This window comes from Melanostigma gelatinosum (genome assembly GCF_949748355.1).
Source record: "Melanostigma gelatinosum genome assembly, chromosome: 15".
Classification (NCBI taxonomy): Eukaryota; Metazoa; Chordata; class Actinopteri; order Perciformes; family Zoarcidae; genus Melanostigma; species Melanostigma gelatinosum.
In genome coordinates this window covers 11,423,312-11,439,666 of record NC_136648.1, presented here as the reverse complement: position 1 = coordinate 11,439,666, position 16,355 = coordinate 11,423,312, and the positions used below count along the sequence as shown (strand labels likewise).

The 16,355-nt window shown below is 41.7% G+C and overlaps 2 protein-coding genes across 3 annotated transcripts in view; one reads left to right on the top strand and one right to left on the bottom strand.

Annotated features, from left to right (window-relative positions):
• Nucleotides 1-6,722: 6,722 nt before the first annotated feature.
• The window catches only part of cdc73 (cell division cycle 73, Paf1/RNA polymerase II complex component, homolog), a 34,254-nt gene continuing 24,621 nt past the window's right edge, over nt 6,723-16,355 (bottom strand). For both annotated transcript variants that reach the window (XM_079284668.1, XM_079284667.1), the window contains exons 11-17: nt 11,129-11,186; nt 9,780-9,815; nt 9,518-9,605; nt 9,105-9,266; nt 8,750-8,850; nt 7,749-7,890; nt 6,723-7,590 (exon numbers count right to left, since the gene is read on the bottom strand). In XM_079284668.1, coding sequence (XP_079140794.1) covers nt 7,554-7,590; nt 7,749-7,890; nt 8,750-8,850; nt 9,105-9,266; nt 9,518-9,605; nt 9,780-9,815; nt 11,129-11,186 — 624 coding nt within the window. In that variant the 3' untranslated portion in view covers nt 6,723-7,553. The remainder of the gene's footprint in view (nt 7,591-7,748; nt 7,891-8,749; nt 8,851-9,104; nt 9,267-9,517; nt 9,606-9,779; nt 9,816-11,128; nt 11,187-16,355) is intronic.
• LOC306788861 (beta-1,3-galactosyltransferase 2-like) overlaps nt 13,843-16,355 on the top strand; it is a 3,292-nt gene continuing 779 nt past the window's right edge. Inside the window, exons 1-2 of the mRNA XM_079284536.1 lie at nt 13,843-13,934; nt 15,382-16,355. The exon at nt 15,382-16,355 is cut by the window's right edge and continues 779 nt beyond it. Of these exons, the coding sequence (XP_079140662.1) occupies nt 15,589-16,355 (767 nt within the window). The 5' untranslated portion in view covers nt 13,843-13,934; nt 15,382-15,588. The remainder of the gene's footprint in view (nt 13,935-15,381) is intronic.

Genomic DNA, 16,355 nt, shown 5'->3' with positions numbered 1-16,355 from the left:
AGGTGTGCTTGTGAGTATTTTCATTCCCAGGATGGCGTTTGTTGGATTGACTCAACATAAACTACAGTGCCCATGTTCAATCTAATAAAGGAACATGTTCCCCAATGCAAGAGTGTGGCTCACTGACGTGTTTTCAATAGACTTTGGACAACAATTGAGCTCTATTACATTACAGTCATTTAGCAGACGCTTTTATCCAAAGCGACTTACAATTCAGATATCACATTTCTACACCGTAGGCACAGCTACGGGAGCAATTTTGGGGTTAAGTATCTTGCTCAAGGACACATCGACTCTATGGCACAGAAGAATAACAGGAATAAGGCTTTAGCTACAGAGGCAAACACTTTTTTATTCTTCTTGGAAATAAGTGATTTAGATGTAGTTAATATTCAAATGCTGTATGTTATCTGGCAAATAAACTGCTGAAATTAAGAGCATTGTGGTAAATGAAACTGTAAAGAGCATACTTATATACTTACACTGGGTATAAAACGTTTTTCCATTGACGCAACTAACAAGGCTGAAGTAAGACCGCCAAATACATCGAATGTACTTCTCCTCTCCTTCCTTTATGTATTCAACTCCAGACAGTCTTAAATCAGTCCACACCGGATCAGCAGGATCCAGGCTACAGAACGCTGCTACAAAAAATGAACAGAAAAAAACTTAAAACTGTAATTCTTTGGGATGTATGGTTGATAGACTTGGTGAACAGCAAATGTTGGTATTGACTTGTTTATACTTTGGCAGATGGGTAGTTGTGACCAGCTGCCATTGTTGTAACACTTCACGATGTCTGATCCGACTTGTGCGTAAAAGGCGTTGCATTGGTATTTCAAAAACTCATCATTCTGCTGCACAACATCCCCGTTTGGAACATTTGGGTATGCTCCACAGTGTTCGACTGAAAGTGAATAAAGAGGTTATTTAACATCGTTAATGAAACACTGATCACAACAGCACAACGTAATACAATGATTTATTTGAATGAATGAATGATTTCATTTTGTTTAACTACAACCTTGCCGGCTAGCTTTTGTAATTGACTTAATTCTTGTTTTTTCCTGTGTAGTTCCCCTGCACCGTGGTGTTTGTCACTCCATGACGTCACCAGCTGCACCCCAACCAAACATCAGTGCAGTGATGAAGACATGATCGCTGACTGGCTTCCCACCAACAAACACTAATAGTTACATACCAATTAGAGTTGTTGCTCAAGCCAGATAGAGTTCTTTTGAATGGTCAGTAGCTTTACATTTAAGTTTTATTACATAAATTGGTCAGCAAGGTTTGCAAAAGTTACATCAAGTGAATACAAAAACCAAGTTTGATAAATGTGATTTAAAAAGAGCAATGAATCCAAATGATTTACCCTTTGTGTATAATGGTCTACCGTCTCTCTCATTGGAGCCAGAGGCGGTGGATGTTCCTGATAAAAGGTAAGACACACCAGTTATTATCACTCTGGGATGTTCTTTAGCATCCTTTTCTTTCTGATTCAGAGTATGTATATATATATATATATATATATATATATATATATATATATATATATATATATATATATATATATATTATAGTATATATAGTGAGAATAGATAGATGGATTACTCATTCATATCTACTTTGTCAATAACCTCCCTTCACCTTCAGGTTGTGTCCCACTGCCAGCAGATGTAGTTTGTCTCCCACCTGTTCCCACCTCTGCAGAGCCACCCAGTCCAGCACCCGGTTCACTACCTTTGTCTGAGTGGAAAAACATTATTACTATACAAACGGTATACTGCAGAGAGATATTTGATAACATGGACAAACCGCAAATTCTTAAATTCACCTGCAGAACGATTCAAATCATTATTTGAAATGTTACCAAGACACAGACATGTATTCTTCATTTTCCCGTTTGTTCAAGTGTATTGAACATTGAGTATTTAGATTTCTTCCTGTTTTCATGTGGAGTGAACATAAAAACATTGCCTCGTAATTTGGGAGTGGCGTATCCAAGACTACATCATAGATTTTTGGGGGTAAAGAGGACATAATTACTGTATTTTATCAAGAAAAATATATTATTTATGACCCCCCCCCTCCAAATTCGTTAGATATTGAATATCAGTCTTACTACATTCCTGTGCACATTATTTCAGCATGGGGAGAAGGCCTGCTTAGAGATCGGATGATTATCGATTTTGCAGTCAAGAAAAAGTCTTTTTAGCACTTCATGTCTCAGCTTATTGCCCACTTACTGCACACTGGGCCTTCAGTCCAGTTTCCAGTGATGCAATAGACATATTTCTTGGCGTCTCCTCCCTCTACAGTAAATCCATCTTCACATTCATACTGCACTGTTGTATCTGCAGCAAAGACGTCCTGGTATCGCTGAAGAATGATGACGGCATGGGGGATTTGAGGGGGCTCTCCACAAGCATGGATATTTTCTGGGGGAAAAAAAGAAGAGTTAAAGGATGAGTGATTACTTGGATTAGTGGAGCTGGTGGGAATTCAAACGTAAGAATTGATTGTGTTGGTTTTACAGCTTGCTGGTGTAAAACATGTGACAGACTTACTCTCACAGACCGGCACAGAGGACCATTTCCCATTGATACATGTGGTTGTGACATCATGGCCTTTGGGGTCATATCCTTCATTACATGTTATCCTGATTTTGTGTCCATCATTATACCAACCACTCTTCTCTGTGTATTGTGCGTTGGGTATATCTGGTGCAAAGCAGGCTTTTTCATCTGGGATAAAAGAAACAAACATGTTACCACGGTGGCTGTCTTTAACATCTTTTACTTTTGATTAATTACAGCAACAAATATCTTAAAATACGTGATTAAAGGGAATGCTCCACTGCCTTGAATCTGAATGAAAAATCTGAATTTTCAGTCATTTTTAATTCTTGGATATAAATATTGAACATTCAGAAATTTAAAACATAGTTTATGCTCGACAGTGTCTTAAAGCTACTGATAGAGGACTTCATTATTTTTGAAGTATTTATACATTGTATGAATATAATAAAGTTGCCAAGCAGTGTTGAAAAAAACCCCATAAAATATTGAAGCTGACAGACAGTTTATGCTGAAAAACAAGTCAAAAGGCTTTCTGCATCTCAACACTTACCGATACATTGTGTTTCTGGAGACCATGTGCCATTTAGACATGTGCTTGTCGCCCACCAGCCCTCCACTGCTGGTTTACGTCCGTTATCGCAGGCATAAGTGAGCTTTGCTTCATGATTATATGTGTCTTTTTCAGGGACCAAATAACCACCATTCAGTGTGGGAGCTGAACAAGGCTGAGTTGCAATTTGTGCTGAAACAGTGATAAGTAAGAGAGCGCTGCAGTGAAACGCTTAAAAAGATAAATAAATCAACTGACAGGTGATATTATTTAATGTTCTTACCGTGAAGCAATCCTGGAAAACAAGCCAGAAGAACAAATCCAAGATATCTGACGCACATTTTGTTTGGAATGAAAGTACTGCACGACCAAGCAGAGCGAAGAGCCCAGTTGAAATGGAAACCAGTTAATAATTGTTGCGAGTATTTCACAAAAAAAGTCTCTGACATCACGCTGTTGCTCTTAAATCAACACATTGATAAAACGCAGCAAGCATGTACATTACAAACACTTACTGCATATTGAAATCAGAGATACGTGTGAGATATGAAGTACAGAACAACACTTTGCCCTGTTCTTAAACGATTAAAATAAAATCAATATCGTCTATTCGTCTTTTTTCATGTTTCTCATACTATGACTAATATTAATATGGTGAGGAAGTTTCTCATCATAATGTGATAGTAAGTCAGAGTTATGACATAAACAAGGACAAGTAATATGTATAAGACAGAACCTCATTGTTATGAGTTCATCGTAATCATAATAAAGTATTATTAGCAGCCATAATGATCATGATATCATCTCCATATTGTGAACACCTTAATCTGATTAGAAAGTTAACATCCTGACCAAGGATGAAGCCGTACGGTTATGTATTCACCGCACGGTGCCCTGAGGCTCTAATATTGTATGTGTTATAAAACATTCCAGTAAATGTTGCAGCATTCGGCCGTGTTTCTTTCATGTTTGTTTGCACAGATTTGCACCCACAAGAGTGATTGATTTGTTTAGAGTCCAGATTTCAAAATGATTTCCCGGACGGCTGTGATCAGAGTTCAGTGTTATGAAATACCAAAAAAAAAAAAAAAGGTCAGGCCGAAGCTCTGCAGTAACAAAGGTTAAGTTCTGTCAAAAAAACAACGTTGGATTATTAAACAAAAACAGATGAGGAACCATCATCAATATTATGTATTAACATAACTTCTATTGATATTGATGATGATGATGATGATGTGAACATACGATCTGCTGGATCTCTTCGTCCTGTCGAAATCACACTGAACATGTCAGAGCAGCGTGACGTCAGCTACTCTCGAGCCTTTCCGAGGGGAGACAAGGACATGCAATGTCTGAGGAAACACTTGAATAAATAAGAATGTATTGTTACAAGCTGGAATGTACGTAAAAGGTAAAATTGTTTTACATTCGTTGTAATTGGTTTGTATTTATTTGTGGGTTGAACAATGCATTTGTGCACAAAATTACTCACAAATGATCATACGTGTTTGTAGGTCATGAAACACATTTGTTTTTACAAACCTGAAACAGGCTGCTTTTTAAAATTATTCACACTGTTAAAAAAAGTGAAATATACACTAAAAAATAACTGAAGTGCAATACACAGAGTAGGTATGATTTTTGTCAAGAAAATGTCAAAAGGCAAAACAAAGTGTGTATTTCTAAACATCTATGTTTCTAGCACTATATTGCCTCTAAAAGGTTTTAAGGTCACCTATTGTGTCGGTTTTTCTTCAATAATTACTATTTTAACAGAGACAAAAATATTAAAAGTTTGACACCAAATGTGTAACTTACATTTTAAATAGTTTTTGCCTGAAAAGAATAACAATCAAATGATTAAAACTCACATTTAGTCGATGTCCCTACAGTGTTACATGCCAGGGGAAAATACTGGTGTAACCATTTCCCCTCAAATCCTTTTGATTTTGAGCTTTTCCAGTTCAGAAAACCCGAGATCATTATTTAACCATAACAGTGCTTGCATGTGGGCTCTAAATGTTTTTCTATTGTGAATAGCCTTGCTTATGAATCACACCTGTTAATATTCCAGCTTATCGGCTTTTGAAAAGACTTTGTACTATCGGAAAGAAAATATATAAAAAAGATATATATAAATGAGTCCTCCCAGACATCTGACCACGGACTTCTCAAAGGTAATGTGTGTACAGGACATTCATATATTTAGTGTAGATATCTGGTATTAACACAACGCATTTAGTGAACCAGTGAAGCCCTTTTAAAGATGCCAAGAGTCTGAATGTCTCACTGTAACCAAAGATGGTTTCAGAAAGGAGCATTTAATGAGAACATCAAATTATATATATTACAGTAATATTTTAAGTTATTTGTCTGTGTTGATGTCTCTACACTTTCTGTCAAACCAATCTCGCCCGAGCCCATTGATGCCAGTTGCCACACTACACCTTCGTAGTACATTTCCTTCTCACACCGTCCAGTGAAGTGAAATAGAGTTGAGAGGCCGAGATAAAAGAAAGACACTGTTTTGGACCCGTGTGGGGGAAAAAAGGCCTCGATGACAATTAAATTAATGTGTCTGGTTTAAAAATAAAACATGAATTATGAGAAACATCTTTCATTGTATTATGTTCCTGTTAATTTGAGCAAATTGGCGCCATATGACTTGTATTTGAGGTTTCCAGCCTTGGAAGCAGCTGCTTAATCACCTACTGTGTGGCCTAGCAGTGCTGATGAGCACTCATTACTCTGCATTCGGGCAACCTCCCCTACACACTTCATCTGTCACCACAGCTGGAGAATAATGCATGCAGAACTGCAGCTTTAATACTCAAGCCTGTAGCCAGGCTATACCCAGTCAGGATTTTGCCAACTGACATTAAAACAGTTAAAACAGTCTTCCGGGAGTGTGTTGATACCTCCAGCTATGCGATGCCAGTGTGGGGCCACCAGCTGACGTGGAAGCAGCAGATGAAGGGAAGGCCACCAGTTGGTCCTCGTCCCCCGGGGGCCACGATGGGAACAACGTGCCGTCCTGCTTAGTGAGCATGGCTGGTGAAAATTGGCTCTAAAAGGTCAAACTGCAAGTAAGATCGATATCAACTCATGTTCATTATTCAGAAAGCAACTGTTGTTTACTAACAAGTTGACAATAGTAGTTTAAAGGTGAGATGTAAATGTTGAGTTTACAGCTTGCTTCAGCTGCCCCCGAGTGGCCAAAACATCACTTATTCTTGATTTATTTCAGCAAACTGCATAATTTGAACACTAGAGGCCTTAGAACTACATTGACAGTTTCACAATATTACGTAATATTTTAGGGAGCCAGCTGATGTTGCTCTATAGTGGTGTGGATTTACCTAACAGACCTACAGAAAGCAAGTGATACGAAAACAATGGGATTATTTCGGGGGCAGGCATAGCTGCCCGCCGGTAATCCAGCCTCATTTCCTGTCTCCTTAGGAAGGGACTCTTCTCCTGCAGGTCGCCTTTACATACATTCATTCTTTTACTACCAAATAAAACTATGAATACAATGAACACTAATCATCTCCAATAGGCAGTGCATTTGTTTCTCTGGAAGCTTTATTTGTCAATTTAATATGACGACTTAAAGCAATACTTTCCATCGTTTTTCTCCTCTAGCACAACACCAACAAAGAAGAAAAAGAAGACTTTAACACGGTCATTGCATGACCAAGAGATGTGCTCATTCGTCAAAAAAACAAAAAAAAACAAAACTGAGCCAGGATCTGACCGGACTGCTTTGAGTGAGCTCATCTCACTGAGCCAGAGCCAGTATCGACAATCACTTACCTGCATCCTTGTCTCTGCTCAAGGAGCGTTGGATCCGGCAGGTTCCATCATATCATATATGTACATTCAGACCACGAACACCCGAAAGAAAACAAAAGTGGAAAGGGAGTCTCAGTGGCCGCTTTCACATTTCTTTCAATCTCAACAGTTCTGAGTTAATTCAAAAGCCTTTTCTCTTCACCATTGACAACAATGAAACCCTCCTCTCCCTTCGACCCCATTCTGTTGCTTAACACCGCATTTAAATTGTTTCCACAGTATATTGCCTTTTTAATATAAAACATATTTTGGTATTTTTTGGTACTACATGAAAACATTAGAAAACATTTACAACAAAAACACAAACATCCCCTCAATCCCCTCTCCAATGTCCAGAGCAACATATCCAGCGCATTGCATTCGGAGTCCTCCAGGACGTGTTGGAGGAAGTCCACTGGATTACGTGTTCCTCCTTCTCCTGTAGAAGTGGGGATCATGTTGGAATATGGGATGGCACCTGCAATGAAAGGGGCTACGTCGGCAAGAGGTGGGCCGAGGGGGGTCGGAGGGGGATCGAATAATTTGTTTGTAGGATTTTCTGAGAGATTTGACGCTCTGATCTGGGCTCAGAACCTGAGGTGAGATTTGTGTTTCACCATGTATCTGAAAAGTGAGAAAGACGAGGGAAGATTGGTGAGTTTGTGCAATGCCATCATCTTAATGAACATCATTTCAAACGGCTGAATGATAAGATGGAGCAGCAAAGGAGTGAAAGAAACAGATGGGTGGACGTAAACATGCCAACAGTAATAAAGACAGACCTGTCCAGGGTTTCCCAAAAGCGCAGGAAGACGGGTCGGTCCAGATGACGCCTGTGACGGCTCAGCTCCAGGACGGTCACATCCCACTTCTGCACGTTGGGGTCTATCTTCGCCTCATCGTACTTCAAATGAAAGGCTCGGACTGGAGGGGAAACATGCATGCACACATTTATATGGACGGATACATCTGGTTTGAGGGCAGAAATAAACGAGTCATATTCAGTGTCACGTATAAACCGTGTGCTGTCGGCATTTACCTCAAATAAATAGTGCGCTGCTTATCTTTTGCTAGCTGGACGCACAACATTCTACTTTCACAATTTCATGCGTTAAAGATTTATATGAAATTATGTTTTTTTTAGTCGATTACAGGGCAAGAAATCACAGATTGCAAGTTTGTTGACTTCTACTCATAACAGCAGATAATGCAGCTAGATTTCATTCATACACAGAACTCTGAAATCCGGCCTGTGAAGGTTGTAGCTGTTGATTTCAAACTTATTTTCACAATTAACCGATTAGATATTTAGTTCAAGGTGACGTTCTTAAATGTACCGTTTTGTCTGAACAATATAAAACCAAAACATATTCAGTTTCTAATCATATAAAGCAGAGAAAAACTGAAAATCCTCAAGTTGGAGGTGCTGGACGAGCATGTTTTGTGTGAAAGATTCGGCTACTCAAACAATTATCAAAATAGTTGCAGATTTGACTGTGATTGCATTCTGATCAGATCCACGCACATTTAGAAAACTTAAGTGGAAAAAACCCTGAAAATATAAAAACAGGTGTTTATTTGAGCTTTGTCTGAGGCAGCCAAACACTGGGTAGTACAGACTCTGTATTTTCTATCTGACCAATCATCACTCAAGTTACAGATCATTTAAAGATTGCAGCCACTCCGTCAACATAAGCAACCACAGGCTGACGCCTAGTCATGTTTGTTACATAGTTCAGTGTAGCAACACTTTTGAAAGAACTTTTCTGTCCACGTTACTTACTTTTGGCAAAAATGTCGACAGGAGATCCATCCGGCAGCAGCCACGGCCAGCCTTTGAACTGCCAGGCAGGACCCTGCACAAACACAGCCACCACTCGATCCCTGCAGGAAGACACATTCATTGTTGTTGTTGTGGTGAGGAGACATTTTGAGCCCCTTTTTCTACCGCAGGAACTCTCCCCAGGGACCAGGAACCACTAGCCCCATCTGTCAGAGACAGGAGTAGCTCCTCAACCATAGGGCTACTCTGCATATATGTGATGTCATTTGAAAGGTTAGAAGCTAAGGAATATGAAACTAAACTAATATGTAGGGGGGGGGGGGGGGGGGGGGGTCCAGGCAATGGAAATGCTCACCAGTCCTGTGGAGCCAGTTTCAGCGGCTGATCAATGATCCGGTAAGGCACAGTGACACTCAGCGTTGTGCCTCCGGGCTGGACCTGGTCTTTGCGCCTCTGAAGCAGAACTTCATTATCGCGCTGGATGCCCTGCTTCTTCTTCTCTTCTGGCGTGACGAACCTGGTGTCGTACAAACAAGATTTATAAAGCTACTTCATCTCATTTTGTGTTGACATTGTTACAAAAATAATGTTTATTTTCTTGAACTTTGACTGTTGCTTCTTCAGTCATGACTATTTCATGTTATGAAGAAACAAAGAAAGATACGATATGGGAGTTTTCAAAGCTTTTTGTTGAAGCTCTGTGTGTGTAATGCAATGCTGAAGGCCTAAGTATCTCTCATTCAACTCTAATAAGGAGAGAAGACTCACTTCAGGTCCTGAAGGAGTTCCTTCGCATTGAGCATCGTGATGAGTGAGGTGGTGGCAGCGGGGATGATGACGATGGGTGTCCGGGACCCTGTAGAGAGTTAAAAACAGGTAGTGTTGTAAAGACAATCAATGAAAGGCATTTATATGACAAGAGAAACCCAGAACCATGAACAAATAGACAAAGATTTGTAAATGAATGTTACATTACATAATGTCGAGAAACTGTATTTAATATGATGAACACTGAGTGAAAGCAACTTGCCTTTCTTCTGATTGGGTGGAGGTCTGGCTTGTGAAACTGGAGGGAATAGAAAAATGTGAAACGTGAATGTACACAAACACACCTGTAGACTCCCTTACATTTGACTGAGAGGTGAATAAAGATACAAATGATCCTCGGTGAACCTGCTTTGCTGTTCTACTGGTACAGGTCCGTGTCTCCTGTTATGGAGACACGGAGACACATTGATTCAAGTTGAGCTCCTCTATTGACTGTTATTATCTATTCGCTGCTGTAAGACAAACATGTCTCAGTCAACGAGTCTAATCATTTACTACAAACACGTCCGATGCTGCTTTGTTGCGCTCTCGCATCTTCTCCAGCATCCTGGGCCTCTATTGGCTAAGGAGTGAAACAGACATGGGATTCTTCTCTCCAAACAAAAGTCTCTTTCACAGACAGTTTCATGCAGAAAACATGCACATATTTCGATGCTGTGTTCACCAAAATCACAGAGACTGTGACCTCGAAGCTTTATGCTTAAGTTCGTTGTCACTTTTCTCTGAGAGTGAGCGAAAGCGGAAGCTCTGCTTGGTCAAAGCCAAACATTGAGTAATCGTATGAAACCTGGTCACAGAAAAACGTTTTTTTCTATGTTTGCTTTTCTTTCTTGAACAACGATAAATGAGCTTTTGATGGTGCACCTTTAGACCGGCCGAGCCTGAACAAACACGGTGGAACCCACTTCGTTGGCCTAGATATGGGAGACGCAAACCACCGTTGCCCACACAATCAACTACCGGTACTGTACAGATTATGCATCCACCAGTATTTCCTGAGACTGTGGTTGGTGGACTTCGGACCCTTTAGTGGCATCACACCATAAAGCATGTGGTTCGTGTTTAAAGGCTGGTCTGATGGGTCACTGAGAGGCCCAGAGAAGGACCGGGTTTCCAAAACATAAAAGGATAAAAATTGGCCCTAATTTGAATAACAAAATAAACAAGAACATATATATTCTTTGCCATATCACACAGCCGCACTTGGCAGCAGGGCGTCGAGCTTAACGACGTCCCGTCATTCCAGGGCCGGGGGAAAAAATAGGCTCGGGGAGAATGAAGCTTAAATTTGGGATGAACTTGGGACGAGAGTTGAAAGAAAGATGCTCTGCTGCAGTGAACGGCGGTGAAAATTCAGTTGAGAGCCTGTCTTGCCACACATCCGTATTTTCTTCAAAGTTGTCTTCCTAAGACTTGGAGCAACTACACAGTTCCTCAAAAATTCTTCTCACTTCACATTTGGATTGTGCAACCTTTAAAAAACCCCATTGTATTACAATGTAAGCAGACATATGCATGCATGTACTTCGATATGTTGAATTTAGCACCAACCTGGACGAGGGACAGGCTGCAGCGCAGGAGTCTGGGCCTTCCGAGCAGATGCTCCTTCCTGGAAAACATCCAAAAGGTCATATTAATAAATGTACTATGCCTTCAACCAACTACTAAAAAACACAACTCACGACTGAGCCACATGAGGGAGTAGAAGTTGAACACCTTAAAGGCTCGGACACACCACTGTCTGTGAATGTCTGTGGTAGGGAAGAACTATTCAATCATTTATCGACGGAGTTTGGACCTTTAAAAAAATGTAGAATAAGAAAAAAAGTTGCATTATGGGGAAATAGGAGAAGTTTCACTTAATAGCTGTGACAAATAGTTTAGCATTTTAGCTTCTTAAATTACCCGCATGATTAATCAGTTACCAGATTTGTTGGCGACTGTTTCAGCACGAGTTGATTTGACTCACTCTTTCTCCATGACAGGAAAGACACACAAAGCTGTCGCTCAGCTGAGACCAACATGGCTGTCCAGCCCAGCGAACCATTTCTAACACCACTTCTTTGAAAAGACCACAAGCCGACACCACCAGCGACAAGCAGCCAGTTGACATTTTCAAATGATGTCGTCTCGATTCAATTCACAGGTTAACATGTGTCCGGAAATGCGCCCGGTGAGGGCCGGCTAGCACCAGGGAGACGTCCCACCGAGCGACCGTGGCTGAGCTGGGTCATGATATTGCTTAACAATCTAAAATGCGAAGCTCCAAACTGTTAGACGTGTAAGAGACCCGAGTGAAGCTCCTGTTATCGCACTCAACAGGTCCCTTGAAATACATTATTCAAGCCATGGTGCCTTCGTACAAATAATGAACAGTGTGGGGATATTTTACAAGATTAATTTAGAATCTCAACCATCAGTAATTGAAATTCATATGAAAAACCTAGTAGTAGTACTAGTACGGTAGTAGTATTAGTAGTAGTATTTTACTAGTAGCAGCTAGCATTCCCATCCTGTCAACTGAAGCCAGGAAAGTTCATTCCCGCCATTCAAAGTAACAGACGTCAAAACTGAGCATCGAGAAAGCAAATGCTCTTAGCCAAAGCCGGGGATTAGAGGATAACGTCTGCACATTTTACGATAACATAATAAAAAAATACTATGAGTGGGCTCCGAGGGCTGTTGAAATTCAAACATATCTGCTCTCCTCTCCTCCCACTAGCTGCAGGGCAGAGTCAATCAGCACCACTGCAGGATCCCTGTCAATTACAGATACACGGCTTATCTGCAGCCCTTGTACTTCCTGTCCAGTTTAAGTACACTTGCACCAAAAGATCCTCTCCTCCACATCGCAGCTTTACGATACAGATTGCAATGTTATCCATATAGTGGCCGCGTAAAGAACATGGCTCCCAGGAAATACCAGTACGTCTGTTGAGAGAGATGCTTTAAAACTTGAGTGTAAATGGAAAACACAACGTAACCCTTTACCTTAGTCTAAATGTCATCTTATACAGCGATTACATTTAAGCATGATACATTTCAAAAGGTGGGCAGAGTGCATCTGAAGGGACCATGACCCTCATGAGCAGACATGCAAAACAACAAGCACCCCTCCTCCCTTGTCGTCCTCTGAGAAAGAGAAACAATGGCAGGGCAGACCACCATGGCTGAATGAGCGCAGCAGACACATTGCTGTAATTATTTGTTTTCCAACTATCACCTATCACGAGAGACTGGCAGGAAGCACATTAAAGACTGCAACTAAAGAGGCTTTTGACGTTTCACTGTCCGAGAAGAACGCTGTCACATCTTCAATCACATTATGCCGTTCGCAAAACTTGAAGTGTCGACATGTCTCCTTTTACTTTCACAGCACGGCAAATTGAGATAATGCTTTATTCCTCTTTCTGGAAAGTGGATGTGAGTACAAATAGGTCAGCAGCCCCCTCCCCCCCCGCCCCTTTAACGGAGCAGACAGCAACAGCAGCAGAGACGGCGTGACGTGGTGGGAGAGCGTACTGCCACCAAGCCTGGGGCTGCCTTTTCAGAGCGAACACAACTCACAGCGCTACCTCCTCTTCATCTTCCTCCTCCCCCGCTGCTTTCACCCCCTCTAGCCCTATCGCAGACAACACAGCGGCCGCACAGAGCCGAGTGCGAGGGGCGGCTGTATGGGGAGGGTGAGAAGAGGAAATTGGAAACAAAAAAAGGAGAGAGGGGCACATGGGGGGGGAGGGACGTTAACACGAGAGCCTGTGAATGGAAGAGGAAGAGAGAGAGGAAAAAAAGGACCAGCACAGAAACGGAAGAAATGCTGAACGAACGGAGAGATGTAAGGCTCCTGCATCATCCAGAGATGATCCTCGTCTGTCCACTGCTGCTTTGTTATACACAATACGACAAGCGGGGCCAGTGAAAGGACCCACGGCTGCAGCTAACTGTCAACCACCGACCCGCTACTCTGAGGCAGCAGCAGCACCGTTAGCATCAAGCCTCTCGGGACAATGCGCCAAGACTGAGACTGCAACACGGGAGCTCTGACACATGTTCTGCACACACACACACACACTGGTGCGTGTGGTAGATAGCTACGAGTGCCTGGAAGAGGATAACATGTACCCGCCTTTCTGACAAACAGCCACATGTGGGTTGAGCTAAAAAGGAATAAAAATTTTCAGACGTCATAGAGGAAATAAATGAGGAAATAAGTCGTCCAGTCCAAGCGGTTTGTGATTTGGCTAAGGATGCACGATGGATGCAGTGACCAAGAGAGCCATCATCATGTGAGAATTGTAATTCATCACATTTACAGATGATGGATGCCAAAAAGAGACGAGTACTTTGATTAAAACGGGTGAGTTTAAAATGCAAATGCACATCAACACAACGCAGACAAAATGAGTCATGCTGCGAAATCAAAGACCAGTTTACACATACAGTGTTTATATATATATATATTACATCCTGTATTGTACAGGATGTGAAGGGTGTGCCAAGATTAAGGGAAACAGATGCTTCAGCTTGTGTTCATGCATGCTAAAGAGCTAACCGAGTTCTCTGAGATACAAGCTCTCACAAACCACTCTGTGTCTTGTTGGGGTACTTAAAAGGGTCGTGTGTAATCCAGGAAAGAACAGAGATCACACTCTACTTCAGGATGCTAGCAGCAGGCCGAACAGGTTGGTTTTTCTATGAAAATTCATCATCTGGATGCAGTTCAAGTGCAGAATGTTGAGTTGAGACAGCAGAACACATTCTGTTTATTCTCGTCCTGAAAACAACATAAGCTAAACAGAAGATGATGTCCAGTGATCAGTCGTCATGAAGACGTGAAAGTAACGTCGAGAATAGTCTGCAGTTTATTTGTGTCGTACATCAGCCTGCTGTGCAAACACAGAACACTAAAAGATGTCTGCACCGTTCATCAGTGTTCCTGCTTCAGAGCGTGTAAGAAGTTTGTCGTTCGTACAGATAGTGTTTTAGCATTATGATAGAGAGGGCTGTGCGGGAATGAGTCAAAGTAGAATGAAAATGTATTTTCTGTCCATATTTGAGTTCAATTAAACTATTAAATTTGCTCTATAAAAAATATACTAGAAGAAACGATTATACTACATGAAACAAATTTCATATGAAAACTAAGGAGAAAGGGCAATGCTCCAGAACCCCACCTTCATAACATAATCACTGACTTTAACTCTCTTTACTGATCTTGATACAAGAGGAGATGTTTAAACTAAAGAGGATGATAAATGTATCATCTTAACCTGAACCAACAATAACATTTGTATACCACGCTGAGGAAGCAGAATCAATCTGTACATATTTTATGATCTCTAAAGTTTACACATTAATCTTGTTGGCAAACAGCTTTATATTTACACATCACGCAATTACAGAGAAACATAATTCAGTTACGCCTGATGAATGCAAGCCCAAATATCTCCTTTTAGCTCTGGTATTGGACTTCACCTCCTGAGGAAAATATCTGGGTGCTAAACGCTTTACTATATTCACCAACTGGTCGCTAACTTTGTCTGTTAGGAGCCGGGCAGCTAGCGTTCAGTTTAGTTGTTTAAAACTAAAAAACAGCAGCCTGATGAGAGCGGTGAGAATGAGAGCTGAGCGCCGTAAAACCCAAAATCTTGATAAATCACTCCATAGATTTGACGGTAATTACACAGTCGGGTCATAATTCTCTGTGTTCGTCACATAGGACAACACCTTTCAGATAAAGCAGCTTAAATGCGTCATGTTGTATCATCTTGATGCTCAAATATGTGCCTTCTTCTGTCTTCCAGGCAATCAAAAGACATGCAACAATGGAGAGGACTCACAACTAACAGCTGGCTTGTCGGACAACAATACTGTCTGCGATTGTCAACTGATTTACATACATGGAGATGAGTAATCATAATTGGGGCCAAGTTTCTTCAGGGGTCAAGCTGAGCTAACGATTGACATTGCAAGTGGGACAACTGTCTGAGTGAATTAGTCCTGCCGAGACCATGCAGTGGAGACGACGCCACTGCTGTGCACACACAGCTAAGTTTATCTCTCTCCTCTCACTGTTGGGTCTTCTGGTCTTTCTGGTCCACCAGGTGTGGCTGCCGAAGCTCACAGGTATGCCATGGTGGAGAGGCCATCCTGTGGCGTACGGAGGTGGTGAACTTCATCCAACCACACCCAAATGGAATGTGAGCGCACCACATCCAGCGTGGAGGTTCGTCATTGTTCCTCAGCAGAATCTCAAGTCTGATGCTAACATCAGCTCCCGTGAGAAGGAGGGCGTGTCCTCTCCTCAAGGAGACCCAAGTTTTGAAAACACTCTGGCAGCCAACACTAGCAAAAGTGTAGAGGGAGATCTTCGTATGACTATAACCCACGGGCCTTTCCCTTATGTCATCAATGAGCCAGACAAATGTGCAGACAGCAGACCTGCACCATTTCTGGTGTTGCTGATATCCACTGAGGCTCGGCAGGTGGAGGCTAGAAATGCCATACGGCAGACATGGGGGAATGAGAGCGTGGCTCCTGCTCTGGGATTCATCCGGCTGTTTCTGCTGGGGAAAAATGAGGGAGAGCTGGGACTTTTACAGCAAAGGATGCTGGAAGCAGAAAGCCGGAGGTATCACGATATCATTCAGCAGGACTTTCTGGATTCCTACAACAACCTGACCACAAAGACATTGATGGGAATGAACTGGGTGGCAATTCACTGCCCACAAGCCGGCTATGTCATGAAGACTGACAGCGATATGTTCGTCAACACAGA